This window comes from Amblyomma mixtum, chromosome 10, assembly GCF_055824585.1.
Source record: "Amblyomma mixtum isolate Tamu chromosome 10, ASM5582458v1, whole genome shotgun sequence".
Lineage (NCBI taxonomy): Eukaryota > Metazoa > Arthropoda > Arachnida > Ixodida > Ixodidae > Amblyomma > Amblyomma mixtum.
This window is the reverse complement of record NC_143021.1, coordinates 158,555,544-158,573,444: the sequence shown is the minus strand read 5'-3', so window position 1 is coordinate 158,573,444 and position 17,901 is coordinate 158,555,544. Positions and strand designations below refer to the sequence as shown.

The 17,901-nt window shown below is 45.9% G+C and overlaps 1 protein-coding gene across 1 annotated transcript in view; it reads right to left on the bottom strand.

Moving 5' to 3' along the window:
• Positions 1–17,901, bottom strand: part of LOC149327489 (nose resistant to fluoxetine protein 6-like) — a 59,136-nt gene that overhangs the window by 13,613 nt on the left and 27,622 nt on the right. Inside the window, exons 7-13 of the mRNA XM_089564895.1 lie at positions 17,466–17,645; positions 15,786–15,879; positions 14,659–14,745; positions 13,502–13,667; positions 11,259–11,341; positions 3,161–3,286; positions 1,507–1,627 (exon numbers count right to left, since the gene is read on the bottom strand). Of these exons, the coding sequence (XP_089421021.1) occupies positions 1,507–1,627; positions 3,161–3,286; positions 11,259–11,341; positions 13,502–13,667; positions 14,659–14,745; positions 15,786–15,879; positions 17,466–17,645 (857 nt within the window). The remainder of the gene's footprint in view (positions 1–1,506; positions 1,628–3,160; positions 3,287–11,258; positions 11,342–13,501; positions 13,668–14,658; positions 14,746–15,785; positions 15,880–17,465; positions 17,646–17,901) is intronic.

The window sequence follows — 17,901 nt, the reverse complement described above, 5'->3', positions numbered from 1 at the left end:
GCCATAGAAGAGGCGGCCATCCTCGCCACCGTTTGACCTCTCGCTGCAGACGTGCGCAGTGAACACTTGAAAGGAGGGGTATATAAGGTGCGCTTGCCCATAGAACAGGCGCAGACACGCGCCGTGGAAGGGGAAGAAGAAGCAACAGTTGGACGGCGCAGAAATACCGACCCAGAAGTGGTGGCTTGGGAGTTGGCTAAAAAGCAGCGAGAGCTTTTCGCTTATCCAGGCTTAACCTTAGCTAAGCCACAGTCAATTTGTTTTGACCGTGCTTGTGAATATGCATCTGATGAAGTGTACCTGTATCCTCCAACAGCTAGGTGGTTTCGCGACGCGGTGAATCCGATGGAAGTGCACTCAGAGGAAGAATTTGTGTTCCGGTTTCACACCGATACGGCTCGGCCACACTAGGACACCTTCCGGCCACCAGGTCGCCGCTCGTTGCGTGCAGAGATATGGTTAGAAAAGAGCATAAATCGACACTTTGTACCACCAGCGTATGCTTGCTGACGTACACTAAACGCTGGTATTTTGCAGGACGTTACGCCATTTCTCACATTCCCACCTTTAGTTCAGCGTATGAGCGACGCAATGGCAGAGCTATTTCTTTTGCATCTGGTGTGCGATTTTCCCGCCCAGCTCAGCCTAGTGGCGCCCTCTGGTTGTTGGGACGGAAACAACTTGTTTCACGTGTTTCACGTTCAACAAACCGACGGTCCTCTTAAGCCTAAAATCTTCAGAATCTTGAATATAAATAAAAAATTAGGCAAATTTATCATTCCAACGTTTCCTCAGAGGCGAGATGAGACGAAGCGAGAGACCGATGTCCCATTTATGGCAAGCGAACGCACTGAAAAAGGCAGTAACAATGACGAATTCAGGCCGAATCGAGGGGTCCAGCTTATAAGGGCGCCGCAGTGTTTGTCGCCGCGGGAATATAACTTCCTACTCGGCGGCCAATGGGAATCGACGGAATTTTTCCGGCGGCAGAAATCTGCCCTGTACCGATTGGCGCTCCTGTATATTAGTAACCAATCAAAGATTCGTGCGTCTATTTTTTTTATTGAATGAGAGCGTTCGCGTAAAGCTTGTGAAAGATTCCTTAAACCCAGGCGCGCGGCATGCGTTCCTTACTTGAGGAGAGGCGACGAGAGCTTCCTCCATTGAAAATTCGCAGAAAGGAGGTCTCACTTAAGGTTAGGAACACTTTGAAGGAAAGGAAGCTTTCAGAGTTTGGGCCTAAGTATCCCCTGAATTTCTAGTCCGTGGTTTTTCTCCGATTTCTGCCAATCCAAGCATTGATGCTTCCGTCACAACGCTACTATTGTCCTGACAAAGATCTGCGAATGTAGCACTGAAAGTACAATTCTTGTACATCTGATGGTGACGTCATGTACCTGTAACAACTCTAACAAAGTAGCTGCCACCAGAAGTTGCTGCTGGCGTCACGACGCTGCGCCCTAGCTTGTGCTTAAAAGATGGTTCACTTCTTTTGCTCATGCCAACCTTGGCGATCTTGCGCTCCCTGAAGTTGTCCATTAAGAGGAATGTGATGCACCCGCCGAAGTAGGACAAGCCATGATAGAAAGGCCGTCCGTAGTACTCATTGACGGTCTTCAATGTCCTTCTGTAAGACAGAAAACAACGTGTATAACTGCGTAAGTAAAACATAAAATGCCAGTTTCCTTGCAGCTACTGAATGTTAAACTTGTTTCCTGTGTAATAACTTTTTCACGTGTGGCGCTTATGAACTTGAGCGAAGTCGATGTTTGACCTAGTTGGTAACGCACGGTTCTAAATGGAAGCTTAGTTCGACAAAACGAGGTCGGGACAGGGACACAGCAAGTAAGGTGTATAGGCATATTAACGCAACTTCTAGTGCATGGAACCCTGTTTTGTTGACGAGTGTTCTGCAGCACTATCCTGTCCTAAATATCTCCCACCACATCATCCGGGACTGCAGTCGCGTGGAAGTAGCCAGCAAGGTTATAGCAAAGCCGTAAAGCGTGAACTGAAAGTCACGTATTTAATTTGGAACGAGATGTTCTGTAAAGCCCGTTTTAAGGGGACATGTGCTACATTATAGAAAAAAATAAACGTTGGGGTACTTATTTGCTGTTCAAGCAAAACTGTAGCCTTATTTTGTAAAGATTTTTATTCTGAATAATTGCTTCGTCCTTTTTTATTGCGAGCTATCACTTGCGACGTAGGAGACAAAAAAGTGCTCCCAGCGATTGTCAGGCGCTGGCTAGGAAACACAGACAAGGATGAATAATGACAGAATGCCAAAACATTCCTCAGAGATAAGGGACTTAATGACAACACAAAGGCGTTTATGATTTCATTCGTCATGGTTGATGTCTGACCAGATGGATAGGCCTTGTGGGAAAATAATAAGTCACCAAAATAGACACTTTAAAAAAGTGTTACACTAAGCACGAACACGGCCAAGGTGAAGAACTGGGAGCTTTTCTAATGCACTAGGCGACCGCAAGTGAAATGTCGGCTACCGACGACAAAAAAAAATGGCTGGGGTTCAGCGTGGCTTCAACCTAGTTACCTACATGAGCAAAAGCCCTGTTAAGCATGGTTTCCACTGTCACAAATCAAATGTCAAGGTCAAGGTCTGATACCCAATAGTTATAGTGATATGATCACGTGGTCACACTACCATAGCTTTGGCCATACCACCATGAAGTTAACTTTGGTTTGACCTTGAGACACATTGAAGGTCATCGTCTCATACACATCGAAATCGTAAGCTGTACCCAGAGGAGCAATTACCCATCACGAACAGCATAACGGAGCTGATTTCGCTTCCTAACTGAACGCGGTAAAATGTCACAGGTGCAATCGGGCCATTTTTTTACTGTAACAGCCACCCTAGGCTCCTCTGGCTTTGAGAAAGGATCTCGAAAAATAAAATCACGTATCTGTACTCCATGCACACAGGTAGTCTGCAACGCACGATGTTTCAGCTTTTAAACACGTAAAATCCGTGAACTCTAATGCAGAAAATACGGGGTGTATGTGTGTGTTTCATATAATTTTGGTTCACCTCTTCACAGTTTTCCTTGGTTCTAAAGAGTGGCGTCTGTGTGCCTGGTACTCGCGTATGTGTAAGCACACACTTGCACGCTCATATGCATGTTGCACTCACTGTGGTGAGGTCCCGGGAGTGATGAGGAATGGATAGATGTCAGGATCGCTCGTCAGTGTCCACACAACCACCGCGTAACTCAGCAAAGACAGCAGGACAAACACTCCCACAGCCACTGCCTTTCGACTGTACAAAAGTAATGAGTTCCAGGATGGAAGACGTGGAGAGTCTACCGGCTGCTAGATCAAGAACATCAAAAAAAACTCTACATTTCGAACGTATCTAATTTCTTTATTCTCAATTAGAATTCATTGCTGTTTGAACTCGCTCAAAGCCGCCGCGGTGGCTCAGTGGTTGTGGTACTCGGCTGCTGACCAAAAAGACGCGGGTTCCATCCCGGCTGCGGCGGTCGAATTTCGATGGAGGCGATATTCTAGAGGCCCGTGTGCTGTGCGATGTCAGCGCACGCTAAAGAACCCCAGGCGGTCGAAATTTCCGGAGCCCTTCACTACGGCGTCCCTCATAGCTTGTGTCGCTTTGGGACGTTAAACCCCTATAAAGCACACAAACAAACAGATATATTTATCTCACAATATTTCAAATTGAATGAGAGTGCCAGTCATGAAGCGCAAATGTAACTGTGAGGTCACGGCAGGACCACGATACCTCGACAGTCACGTACGAATTGAACTCGTATAACTACCAACCTGTTATATAACTAATACTGTTGTAAGAGAGTATTAGCTTGCATGAAATACTATAGCAATAGGAAACTTGTGCGAAAAATGGCAAATGTCTTTAAATATTGCTAAGTGTAAGGTCATGCGTTTCCATAGACGCTCCAACTTAATACCACATAGCTACTTTATCTACGGTCTTCGTTAACATGCTACGAAAGCATACAAATATATTGGATTGCACTTGTCTGACGATCTTACGTGGTCAACGCACACCAACCACATCACTGCAGCATCTAGCCGATCCCTTGGCTCTCTTCAACGCTCATTGAAGTTTGCCCCAGCACATGTAAAATTACTAGCCTGCACCACATTAATGCGCCCAAAATTAGATTATGCAGCCGCCATTTAGAACCCGCATGAGGAATTCCTTTCTGGTAGTATAGAAGCTACCAAAATCACGCCATTAGATTTGTTCATGCCGATTATTTATCCTACACAAGTGTAACCGATCTTAAGAACCGATCCAGCTTGCCATTATTAAAGCACCGTCGAAAACTAGCCAGTTTAGCCCTTTTTCATCGTTTCTACTATTCACTTTCGTTAAGCTCCCTGTTAAGCTTCCCTGTTTTGAGCTTGTCACAAAAACAGTCAACAGGCGTCATACCCTTGCTCAAAAACACGAACATATGCGCAGTATTTCTTCATCCGAGCAGTAAAAGACTGGAACGGCCTTCCCAATGCCGCTGTAATATTAGAAGAAACGCTTGCATTCGAAGATAAGCTTAAATCTTTAGACACATTTTAGGTTTTCGTGTACATTTCCCCTCTAACGCTGACCTATTGCACTTTGTTTTACTATGCAGTTTTTACTGTTATGTAATCCGTTATTGAATTCTCACCCACCGTTCAGAGCTTCTTCCTATTTTTTTATTCTTGTCTTGTTTTTTTTTCTTTTGTATTCGAAAGCATTTGAGCGTTGTGCATTTTGATTTTCCGAGCTGTTTGCCTGTTTCATTTGTATTTTGAACTTTGATGTTGGCATTGTCCAGAATATGTTCGTTATATGTTAATATTTCTGTAAAACCCACCTCTCATGTAATGCCCCTGGTCTGGGGTCATTGAGGTACTAAAATAAAGAAATCAGTGAATCTTTAGAACGCACAAATGAGTGAAATAAGGTAGCTAACACGGTGAACGTACAAAGTAGGGGACTACTTGGCGCATCACAAGCGAAAAAGCTTTCGAATTCTACGTCAAAAATCACTTTTCGCCCAATGAGAGCCCGAAAACGAACGTTCGGGAAAATGTGCGAAGGCTTCTGGGGGAGGCGACCGCCCCCTCCGCCCCCTCCGCCCCCTCCCTTAGGACCGCCACTGCACCCGTCATGTTTCTGTACTTCTTGGATTGCCGGTGCTTCCGCATCAACAGAAACGAAAATTCAGGGGGGCACTTCGTTGGCCTCAAGTGCGGTGAGTCGGAAGCCTTAAGCGCGGTGTTGCTGCTTCTGTCACGGATGTGTGGTTAAGATGTTATTAAGCTTCGCCTCTAAGAGTGGAACGCGACAGCGTCTTGCAACGCTGCCAGGCAGTCCACGGAACGCCATCGCCCATTCGGCTGCCCTACGCCTTGCTCGACGGTAAATTGGTTTTTGAGGAAAGGATATGTATCTGTCTCGCATATCTCGGTGGACACCTGAACCTCGCCGTAAAGGGAAGGGAGGAAGATGGGAGTGAACGAAGACACCGCATTCACTACACATGGTGTTGTTCACTCCAAACCATCGAGCTGGCATGGCGCAGTGGCGGAGACCGTGGTTCGATTCCCCACCTCGACCAATTTCCTATTCGTTTTTATTTATTTCTCTGGTCTGACTAGAAAGGTTAATTAGGCTAATTGGTTAACTAAACTCAGTGGGGCCAGTTGGTCATACCCAAGCAACCACAGATATCCGTCGGACGTACGAGCTAGATCCGAACGTCCGTGCCGAGATCGGACGTCCATCGGACGTGCGAACACAATCCGATTTCGGATATCCGTATTCGTGCATCCGCTGGACGTACGGACAGTGTCCACTTTTGTATATCCGCATGATAGACGAGGTGGACGTCCGAAGGATGTAAGGTCGAGTATTTTCCCAGGCCATGAGTATGGACGTTTTTTATTTCACAGAAAATTCGAGTCTTTCGTGTATGTATACTCTTTTATTTGCATCAGTTGGAGGGTTTGACGCGAAGATGTTTGTAAATTGGTGCGATTCCACTCCTACCTGCAGTGCAAGAGCCGCCAACGAGCTAAATTTATCTAAGAGGAGAAGCAGGTGCTGCAGAATTTTGCAAGAACTAATGACTAGTTTTGTATTTATAAAACTTCTCCAAATTAGTGGAGTTGTGCGACATGTCCACCGTTTTGCTAGCTAAACTTGCCATTGAAATCATTCGTAAGTATCAAAACTCCCGTGCATTCTGCTATCACCATCATCATAGATGTCAGTTCGCGGTCAGTCCAATCCAATCCATCAGTACGGCTCCGTAGCGCTGCGCTGTTGTTGATTTGCTGCGTAGTGCTGTCGCGCAGAGCTTTATAGCTCTGTTATTATAATGTGTGGCTTTGTTCGGTCTGTGGACGAAAGATACGGGAAGCGCCTGAAGCTCTTGTGGAACACCGGAATCCCGTACTGCGTCGACCTTGGTTTAAAGAAGGCTTAGTGCACATGGGATTGCCTACGAAGGTATGTATCCAGTACACTTCTTGGAACTTGCTTCTAGGGCAATGCATGCTCATATAACATTCGTTCACAGGACAGTGGGAGCAGTAAGCGCGAGGAGATAGCTTCCACAAGTGTGTGCTGTTCTCACTTTTGGGAGCCTACATCACACAGCTGCGGGAGCCCTCAACTCGCGCGGCTAATTCCCACTCCTCTTCAAAGTTGCGGGACGGAGTATTTTAGCATCTTGTTAATTTTTAGGGCATCGCTATGTTCACTGTGCCTATATAAAGAGTGACAACGCGCCAAAGGCAGACCATAGGAAGCACGTGAGGTCGCAGTGGTTCGCAATGGAAGCTTTGCGGCTTTCTGTGCACAGTCGCGTACAGTGCTGCGCAGGTTAGTGCCCTAAGGCCCATGAAAATAAATAAAGAACAGATACATTGTCAAATATGGTGTGGAAAAGTGAGAGCTGTTATTGCCTTATACTTATTGAGGTGTTTGTTAAAGTGCATTGTCTGTTATACTTGCAGCATTAAACACTTCTATTAATTGGTTCCAATGTTTTTACTTTGGCTACTGCATTGTGCCATTTGTTTCACATGACTGATGTTTGCCGCGTTCTTTTTTATTTCAGAAATCCTGTGGGTGGGAAGATTACGGATGTGTCCCAAGCTTGCCACATTTGAAGAGTCACATTTAAGAAATTTTCCGAATGTAACCCATTGCTCTGCTGATGTATCATCAACCACAATAAAATATGCGTGCTATGCATCAAATTGTTTTTGGTTTTATTGCATTGCGCGGAGTGAAAAAAGCACGCATGCACCATATATGCGAATATTCGAGAAAGATCCGCCAATGAACGTACTCAACTGGACGTCCGTCGGCGGGCGAACCGTATACCTTTGGCCACCTTTCGGACGGCCGACGGACGTCTACCGGCTCTTTGCGGATGTTCAGCGGACGTACAGAACATCCGAAATAGACCTCTGTCGGCCGTCCGAAGGATATCGGTGGTTGCTTGGGTACATAATCTGAACGAACAAACGTAGCGTTGAAACAGGACACAGAAAGATGAGGACAGGACGGGGCTACAACTTATAACTGAATGAAATCGATAAACGAAAGACACATCCCTTCTCGAGCAAAGACACGCATGCGCAAACTTGAAAGAATGGCAAAACTGTGATAATCTAGAAAAAAATCCGGTAAAAGAAAAAGAGACGAAAAGGGGACGAAAGCCACCGGTCATGAAGACTGTTTACAAACATTAAGTGCGTCTTAGAAAGTTTCTTTCTTTTTCCATCAGATAAATAGATGGTGTGCTAATGCACGTGTCACTACCACGTTGTGATATTTCATGAGCTTCCAAGATTTCCCTCGCCAATTGATCTTTACCCCTTCCTAAGATCTTCGTGCGCTTCAAAGAGGGAAAGAAACCTGTGCAGCTCTTGCAATGCTTTGGCAAGTGCTCATCAGTTTGCTGACGAAGCGAAGATGCGTGTTCACTCAGCCTCAAGTTTAGGCATCTGCCCGTCTGCCCAATGTACACACTTTCGCAGCGGAGAGGGTTCTGATAAACAATATCTGTGGCGCATGAGACGTGCGCCTTCTTGTGTTTTGTGCTACACCCTGACTTCTTGACGCTCTCATGATCTGCCAGAGCGCAAAGCTTTGCAAGCTTGAGGGGAACTGAAAATACCACATCAATACCAAATTTTGCTGCCACTCTCTTCAAGTTGTGCGAGAGCCTGTGTACATAGGGCATAACTTCAAACTTCCTTTTCTGTTGTCCCGGTACATTTATCTTAGATAACTGGATGTGTTCTCTTTCTTTGTGTAACTTTTTCTTTAAAGTTTCTGCGACCGCCACAAGAACATCGCCAAGAAAGCCTGCTTCTTTAAGTCGTTGAACCTGGTTGTCAAAACTACTATCAACTGTGTGCGGACATGACTTGAGGAGCGCTGACCTGAGACTTGTGGCTGATATGCCTCGCTTAATGAGCTTCGAATGAGAAGAGGCGTAAGGTAGTAGCGCTTTCTTGGACCGTGGCTCGTAAGCCCAGCAAAAATGACCAACAGAATTAAAATACAGGTGAATATCTAAAAACTGAATGGAAGTTCTATGGAAGTTCTATGGAAAAATTCAGTGACTTCATGATACCTTTGAATCGGGTTAAAGTCGAGTCTGCAACTACACTCAAGTCATCTCCAGACGAAAAGTTGAGAACAACAAGGAAATCATCTACATATCTAAAGACACGTACAACGCGCTCATCGTTCAACTGAGACTGAAACAAACGTCCAAACTTGGCAAGAAAAATTTCACATAGCACAGGGGCGACACTTGAGACAATGCAAATCCCACGTTTCTGGACACAGAAATGTTCTTTGTAGCTTATGATTGTAGAATTGAGGTACAGGGCCAAGAGTTCCAGAAATGATTCAATACTAACACCACATGAATTCTGAAAAGACACCTCACCCGCCTCTTCAATACACTCTCTCACAGCAATGAACAGTTCATCGTGCGGCACCGAGTAAAAAAGTTCCTCTATATCCACTGAAAATGCAGAGTTTGCACCGCACACGTCACTCCGTAGAATGTCAACTAAGACGGCTGAGGAGGCGACTTTAAAAAGGTCCACAGTACAAAGGCTGTTCAGGTGACGCTGGAGGAACCTGCCTAGACGTGCCTGCCAGCTGTGTCGCTCTGTGATAATGGCTCTGAAGGGACATTAGGAAGGGGTAAAGATCAATTGGCGAGGGAAATCTTGGAAGCTCATGAAATATCACAACGCGGTAGTGACACGTGCATTAGCACTCCATCTATTTATCTAATGGGAAAAGAAAGAAACTTTCTAAGACGCACTTAATGTTTGTAAACAGTCTTCATGACCGGTAGCTATTCCTCCCCTTTTCGTCCCTTGTCTTTTACCGGATTTTCTAGATTATCACAGTTTTGCCATTCTTTCAAGTTTGCGCATGCGTGTCTTTGCTCGAGAAGGGATGTGTCTTTCGTTGATCGATTTCATTCAGTTGTAAGTTGTAGCCCCGTCCTGTCCTCATCTTTCTGTGTCCTGTTTAAACGCTACGTTTGTTCGTTCAGATTAAACTCAGTCCCACTGACTTGGAGCATCAGTGTACCTTCCCTTTAATTGGTTGCATGGTTACTAGCCAAAGTACAATTGGCCCAGTTTGAAATTCGCGCACAGTGACGTCACGAGCGTTTTGACCAATTGAAAAGCGTGACATTTCTGTCGACAACTCCTGCTTACAACGATGAAGCAATAAAGGCTTCCGAATTAATATAGCTTTGCTTAGGAGGCGTTTAACGTGTAGATTGACGGCTTAATGCGTGTGCCACGACGCTGTCCTTAACAACCTTTAATAGAGCTCGAGGTTCACAAGAAGCAGTTCTGCAGGTTAAAACTGATGATGTTAAGCCCGCAGTTGCTTCAGTTAACTTCGACTAGCTTCACTGCGCTACCAGGGGGCTCGCGACAGAAGCAGAACTGCCAACGTTTATTTGCTTCAATCGCTTGTTTTTTCAATTACGAATAAAATTTTCGCTTAACATCGTTCTTGTAGGCAAATTCGCTTGTTTGCGTTTCGATCTTCACAGAACAATCGCTTTGTTTCAGTAGAACGAGGAACGCTGTGGCGATGTCTCACATGTATCCGGCAACATTGATAATTTGGTTGTTATTATTGTGCTCTGAAAACGAAGTAATTAAAGTAACGCATTTCTCCATATCTTCTTTTTCTGCAAATTCAATGTCAGCTTCTAGATCTGCTTTCTATGGAGACAGTACCTAGCTGTAGAATGTTATATCAGCTCCTCAGAGAGTTTACTGCACCGAGTTATATAATATTAAATTTGAGGAACGTTATGGTACTAACAAGTCAGGCCTCATTACATGGGAAGAACGAGTTAATGCGATTTTCTTCTCAAATTATGCTTTAAAAAATCTACTTCTTTCTGTGCCGCCTTCATTTCTTGTTTTAAGCAGCGGTTTCGTAAACGCGGTACAGCTTAACAGATAGCATTTGGAGCAACTGAAGGAAAACACGCACGAATTAAGAAGACAAACAGCTTCTGCCTTGCTTGACAACACAGAAATGATGAAAGATTGAAATGTTTAGCCCGGAACACGGGGCTTAAAGTCCCAAAGCGATATGGACTACGAGAAACACCGTACTGGAGAGCTATAAAATAATTTCGACCACCTGTAGTTCTTTAACGCACGCTGACATCGCACAGGGAATGGACACCCTTAGTTTCGCCTCCATCAAAACGCGGCCGCCGCGGTCAGGATGCAAGCCACGCCCTTGGGATCAGCAGCCGAGCGCTCTAACTAGTCAGCCACCGCCGCAGGTTTAAATGGCGAAAGAATCTCGACTGCTGATATCGTTGCTACATACATGTGCTATGAGAGGGCTGCAGTTAACTGGAGAATCTCGCCGAAGGTCAAGAAAATTGCGCGGAGTAAAACCGCAATTTTTTTAGAACAATTGTTCACAAATGTTCTGGGAGTGAATTAGGCCTCAAACTGATTTTGAGCTCAAAAATCGCAATCAACTTCTTTAGCCAAGCCTCTGAAGCAAACTGCAGTTTAAACCTAGCTTCCTAATCACAAGGACTCAAGACTAAAGTATACATTTTGAACTAACTCGCTTTAGTTAGATTTCAGAGTATGCCTTGCTTAGAGCGTCGTCCGGAAATGTCATTTACACCTTTGTTCCTAGACACTTATAAAAAAAAGCTCACCTTTTCAGAAGCAGCAAAGTAGGAAGAGCGAATACAAAGAGTTGATAGTCTGCTGACAGGAACCACGTGTAACCGAGCAGTATCTGTTGTAGACAGAAAATTGCATTTTACAGCTTGTCACAGTTCATGAAGTCAACAGAATGCCCAAAACTGAGGACAAAACGTTGCACTCGGGAGCATAATAAGGTAGGTCTTGTCCTTTCACACGTTCCATCCTCACAATACACAGTGCAAGTTGCAGACGCTAAATACATGGAGGCCATTCTCTCGATGAGGTGAAGTATAAACGCCCTGTTATAAAAAAAAGGGAACCAAATGCACAACACTATCTAGAACAGACGAATGGGAGAGTTGGTAATCAATGAGCTTAGAAAGCGCGAAAATTTCGGGGACATAGGAAAAACACAGATATGAATGCTGACTTTCAACTGAAGCTTTATTACTTCAGATGGCATTAACAGCGAGAGAAATAAGGTTTTTAGACGCAAGGTAATGACGCCGCTGTTGCGACCATCAAGAGTTGTTAGCATATATTCTGTTCATGTGATTGTTGTCGCAAAATTCGGCGCAATTCTGAAAAAAAAACAAACAGCGCCGCGCGGACGCATCTCGCCAGAGCGCGTCGTAAAACAGGGGAGAACGAAACCCCGGAGAGTGACTAGCCTTTTGTGTGTGGCTGCCCCCTCCACCATCTTTCGCCGCAGGGATTGCGTCAGCCATGATGTCGAATGTCGGTGACGTTTCTACTCGAAGTCGACGGAGAGGGCGTATCCTTGTGTGTGCTAAGAGGCCCTCTCCCTCTTCACTCACGCGTCGGTGGCGACGCCAGCCCGGAAAGCCTTGGAAGCTACTCGAAGCGCGTTAGAGCGTTTTGACCAATCAGGTACGCGTGCCCGGCGCGAGAAGGAGTAGGAGACTGCACATTCGATACTGTGAGTATGTGCGCGCGTGCCTTGGCGCCAAGAACAGAGAGACGTGGAGCAAGCCTATATAAGAAGGGCGTGTTGACCGCTGTCGGTTAGCCCGAGCCGCCGTTTAAGCTTCCGAGAAGCGCGCCCGCTCAACTCCCGGGACTACACCACGCGCCTAGCCACAGACCGACGAGGCAGCGCGCGCCAGTCTGCTCGACGTCACCGTCGTGAACCTCTGGCCGTCGGACTGTCGCAGTGCTTGGTGAACAAACTGTGTTTTGTTTGTTTGCCTCTCTCTTGTGTTGGCGCACTCTAGGTGCAATAATTCTTTCATATTGTATTATCTAATGAAACTTTGCCCGAGTTGCATTATTTTGTTAATCACTTTGTATGTGCTCGTACGAGTGACTGTATAATCCTCTGTATCGTCTCATATTGCTGTATAAAGTTTGTTATGGTCAAATGTTTAGGGGAATCCCCCAAGGTGGAGTAGATTGGTAATAAGGGAGTAATTACTCATTGGCATCCACCCAAGCGCAGCCATACGGCTACAAAGGAAAGCTATACAGCTTTCTCAGAAATTTCGTAGTTAAAGAAAAATTCGTCCTGGTCCGGGGTTCGAACCCGGAACCACCGCCACACCGGAGCAGTCGCTCTACCAATTGAGCTAACCGGGACGGCAAGCTTATGGTAGGGCGAGAGCGAATTAGCCCTTTGTAGCCGTATGGCTGCGCTTGGGTGGATGCCAATGAGTAAAGTTTGTTATGTTTGTGAACCACTGGCCAGGACTTATTCTCTGGCTTGCCACCGGCGCAAGCTGGGCACCAAACGACCAAAAACCTCTTGTCGCTCGGTAGCAGTTGTCCACTGAGCTTGCCACGCTGAGTCGAGGGCTTCTCCTTTGAGTCCGAGACCGCTGCCCCTACACGCTCTAAGGGTGTCTGGGAACACAAGCTAAAGTGCTCGAAATGGTGACAATTGTCTTCATGTTTTCTTTTGTTGGTTGTGACCAATGTATACATTTTTGCCGCGCAAGCAATAAGGCTTCATTTGAAAGTACAGCGCTCGTGTTTGCATTCCTCCTACGTCACCGTCTTTTCTGCGCTGTCTACACTTAGAATGCACAGATTCCTACAAACATAATTTTCTTCATTATAAATGAAAAATATAAATATTTGCTCAGGCGCTGCACAGTTCCTTTACACGAAGTGTTTTGAGTTGATTCGTTGGCTCTGCCTTTCCCAGAATAGGGATAAATTACTAATTAGCCCGACAGAACACTCTCCCGCTTTTAGCGGCACTCGCAAGGATTTGGCTTTGATGGAGGCTTACTCGCGTGTCCATTTTGTAGAAATTTTTTATCTGTAGGAGCAAATGCCACCAGTGCTCTGACATTTCTTCCCGGAATCTTATGAAGAACGCCTTGCTGTCTGGCCCGGTGACGAACAGTGGGAGTACGTAGAAGCACATGAGGATGAAGAACAGGGGAATGCATGTTCTGGAAAAATAGAATGCAAATGGACATCCATAGAGACAAGGCTTAAGCAGCCATCCTTAGAGTTCACTACTGCATTTCATGGTTCGCTCCTGGAGCGAGAGCTCCTCTAGGACATGTTTCGCCAAGGTCAACGAGTGTTGCAGTTTGACCTTCAGCAGAGGGAGCGCCGGAGGTGTGGCTGTGACGTCAGAGCATGTGACTCGGTGCAGCTGCAGCCGTCGTGCCATTGCACCGACCGCGGTGCGCCGACTGCTGCTTCGCCAAATGTGGTCATGTGATTAAGCACGTGACCACATGACCACGCTTCCTCGTGCGTTCGCTTGATGAGGCGACGACGCTCTCGCATGCAGCTGATGAGAGCGCGGCTGACAGCGTGCCCGAAACGCCTGCGAGGCGTGTCGAGCTCTAACCATGCGTAGCCAAGTGTAAAGGAGCTTTCGCTCTGTTTAGAAGCGTTAAACCACTGCCAATTTTTTTCTACAGTGTACAACTCTGTATTGTACTTCCTCAATTTTTTGACAACTCGAGCGAACTATGCGCCAAAATTTTATCCCTCGCTAAAATGTTGAGCGGAAACGAATTAGTGTGCCAAAGAAAATTAAAATTCATCGTTGGAACTATGGTTTGAACGAAGATAAAAATATTCTTGACGAAAATTCTCGCTCTTATGATTCGAATATATGTCCTGGTTTTTAGAAGCTGGGTAAATTTTTTATTGGTTCAAGATTCAGTGCACATCAGCCGAGAGTTTGGCACCAATAACGAAATAAATATGGCTCCATTCAGTTAGGGATGGCAAATATTCTGGCATTGCCATGTATATTGAATACTGGCGAAATTCACTGTCTGCAATTATGAAAACATCCTTGTTTAAATTCAAGCCGCCTAAAAACGTTGGTAAGGTGCCCCGTTTTCAAAAGGCCCGGAGCTGCAGTAGTCGTTAGCGTTAGGCTTAAGCTGCACATAACCGATTCGAGATGGTCTTCTTTACCTGATCAGCCTTCGAAGCACACCGACCCCAAAAACGAAGGGTCCATTTCTCCTCTGCTTCATAACAGTCAGGCAAAGGAAGAATCCGCTGCACAAGGGCAAGAGGACCGTGCAAATTGGTTAAGCAGTCATGAAATTTCCAGTACACATCTGCAAAAGAATAATTGAAGTAAAGGAATCTGAAGCAACCGTACGCTCAATTTTAAAACGGGCACCAGCTACCTGCAATGTTTACACCGAGAATATTCGTGTGCAGCCTCTGCCATTTTTCCCCTGCGCATGCTATCCCACTTAATTTTTTACTTTAGAACGCGCCGCCGCGGTGGCTCAGTGGCTATGGTGCTCGGCTGCTGGCTCGAAAGACGCGGGTTCGATCCCGGCCGCGGCGGTTGAATTTCTTTGGAGGAGAAATTCGAGGCCCGTGTACTGTGCGATGTCAGTGCACGTTAAAGAACCCCAGGTGGTCGAAATTTCCGGAGCCTCCCACTACGGCGTCTCTCATAGCCTCAGTCGCTTTGGGACGTTAAACCCCATAAACCAACCAACCTACTTTAGAACGCAATGTTAAATAACTTGATTCTAAACTAGGAAACGCGGAAAAAAAAAACGAGTTTTAAAAGACTCGGAGCGAAAAGAATACCGCTCCCTTGCTGACCCCGAAGGTCAGCTGCCTCTTAGATTTTACCTCTCCAGCGGGTGCGCCGCATGTGGCTATGACGTCATGCCGTGTCACTCGGCGACGCCACAGCTGCGCGCTTGGCAGTCACGCTGCTTGGCCGCTCCTCCTCGCCAGTTGTGCATGTGGTGTGCCACATGACTCGGTCTTGCGTTTGGCAGTCACGTCCTCTGCTGCGCCGACCAGCGCTCTGGACGTGATGCATCACGTGATTTGCTCTCGCTAATATAATTGCAGGGCTTGCAGACAGAGCTTTCGCTCTCTATACCCTGTCGCAGCTGATTTTAGCCACAGCTACTTTTTTCAAAGAGGCCGTTTGTACAGATGTTACGGTCCCTTGATTATTTTTGCGAAGCCAAAGAGATACCGCGGAAGAGGGGAGGAGGTGGTGATAACATCCAAGGACGCTTTATTGCTATTTACGTTTTAGCCAACGGTAGGGGGTTACTTGCCTGAGGAAGAAGAAAGTTTCGAGGCTGTTGAAGGCTCCTGCTATCATCATGCAAGGCCAACGTTGAGTGTAGATGAGGAAGTTTAGGAAACGTGCTGAAAGAATACAACCGTTTTTTTTTTCAAATCCTACTTGCATGGCGAATCATGCGCGCAAGTAATGTGTAGAAAACGTGTCGAAATAAATCATTTATCGAGACTATAGCGTATCCAGTACATCCGAACCAAGTCATAAATCATATCTTAGACGCCCTATAGACAGTATAGGAGAAGGCTAGCATAGCAGGCGTTGCCGGCCGGGCGGATGAGATCAGAAAGGTTGCAATGGTAAGGTGGCCGCATCTGGCACAGGGCCGGATAAATTGGAGGGATATGGTACAACAGGCCTTTGTACTAAAGTCAACGTAATTAGGCTGATGATGATGACGATCGGCAGAGTTTTTCTATATCAGGCACTAATTGGTCCAAAAGTGCCACTTTAGGTGCCAGTCTAGTCATTTGCGTTATTCAGGTGCAATGCTCAGGACCGGTCTAAGCATGATGCTGTCGAGAAAAAAAAACGTTGCAGGGCGCAGGAGACTGCCCACAACAACGGTGAAGCCTCTGGAAGCTAGATTAAAAAAATTTAGTTCTTGACGTCATACCTCTGAGAGTGGGAGCTTTGTAAGAGGTGCCAACGAATTATGATTATCAGTATGTGTCCACTACCACCCCCGCGGGAGCTGCTTAAGAGTGGCTACCACGTGAATCCGCGGTTGTTCAATGATTAGTCAAAAACAAGCGTCTTATTTTTTTATATTTCAATTTGCTGTCAGCGACTCGTCGAAGGCATTGATTAGTTTGCATTGGCTCCAGAAAATGCTTCTATAGCCGCGTTGTAGAAAAGAGCGCATATTCTTCAACCCGATTTTGTTTTATAGCCCAAAAATATTATCCCTCACGCGTGAAAGAACATAGTTGTTATTTTATCTAAATTCTGAAAAAATGCTTTGAACAGCCCAAAACGTTTGGTGCTGGTGTGGGGAAAAGCATGAACTGCTTCCAAGAAAATCGCTGCAGTTGCAATGAACAGGAATTCGAATCGAAACCCCGAGCAGCAGTGCCGGCTTCGGATTCATTTATATTGTAGCTTTAGTTATGTATTTTAGAGCAATAGCATGAGTAGGGGGGGTGGGGACGTGAAGCTTGAATACCTATCGGTGTATAAATTTAAGCGTTGCATGTTACAGTAATCCGAATAAACGTCATTTCCGCTGGCACTGCGGCTATCGCAATAATTAGCTATTTTTGCAACTGATCCACCCAAAAGGAGTGAAATTTTCGGTTAGGATTTTGCAGGTGGCGCAAAAATTTTCCGCCAAGTAAAAGAACACGTAAAAGTACTCGGTAAAATGACTCAGTAAAAGAACACGCGAAAATAAGACTTGAAGGAGAAAGAGGCAGGACGTATAAGAGTACCTACATCTGCCCATAAACATAACGTACCGCTATCATTTTCACTCTCACACTCACGCACTTTAAAACACACACATACACACACGCATACACAATGGTGACATGTAACTACACTTTCAGAAATGCCCTACCGCCGCCCTGTACAAATCCCGCTGCATAATGAAAACGCAGTTTGGGTATGCACTGAATTGGCAACGAACATGCAAATGAGGTGAACATGTTCTTACACCAGTTGTCGGACACTGTGAAATAGCAGTGGCCTAGAACGATGTGGGAGAGGCTGAAGAAGCGCAGGCCGTGCAGGAACTGCAGAGCGTAGTGGTCGCCGTCGGCCCGGTCGGCCGCCTTGAGCAGTGCGCGCGTGCTCGACGCCGCCGAGAACGCTGTCACGAACTGAACAAACGCACCTGGGGAGCCCGCAGAACGACCTCTTAGTGCTACGCCTACAAAAGGCTGGTTAACCCGTTATAAAAATGGTGTATAGACAGTCTGTAGACTTCTTATTGACTCTATTGACTTCCTATACACACTGCTTTTTGTCTGTTCACAGTCTATAGACTGTCTATGACATTTGTATTGCCTATAGGCTGTTCTCTAGGTTTTTTGTATAGGCAGTCTACAGACTTTATAGACAGGAGTCTATAGACACTCGATAGACTCTCC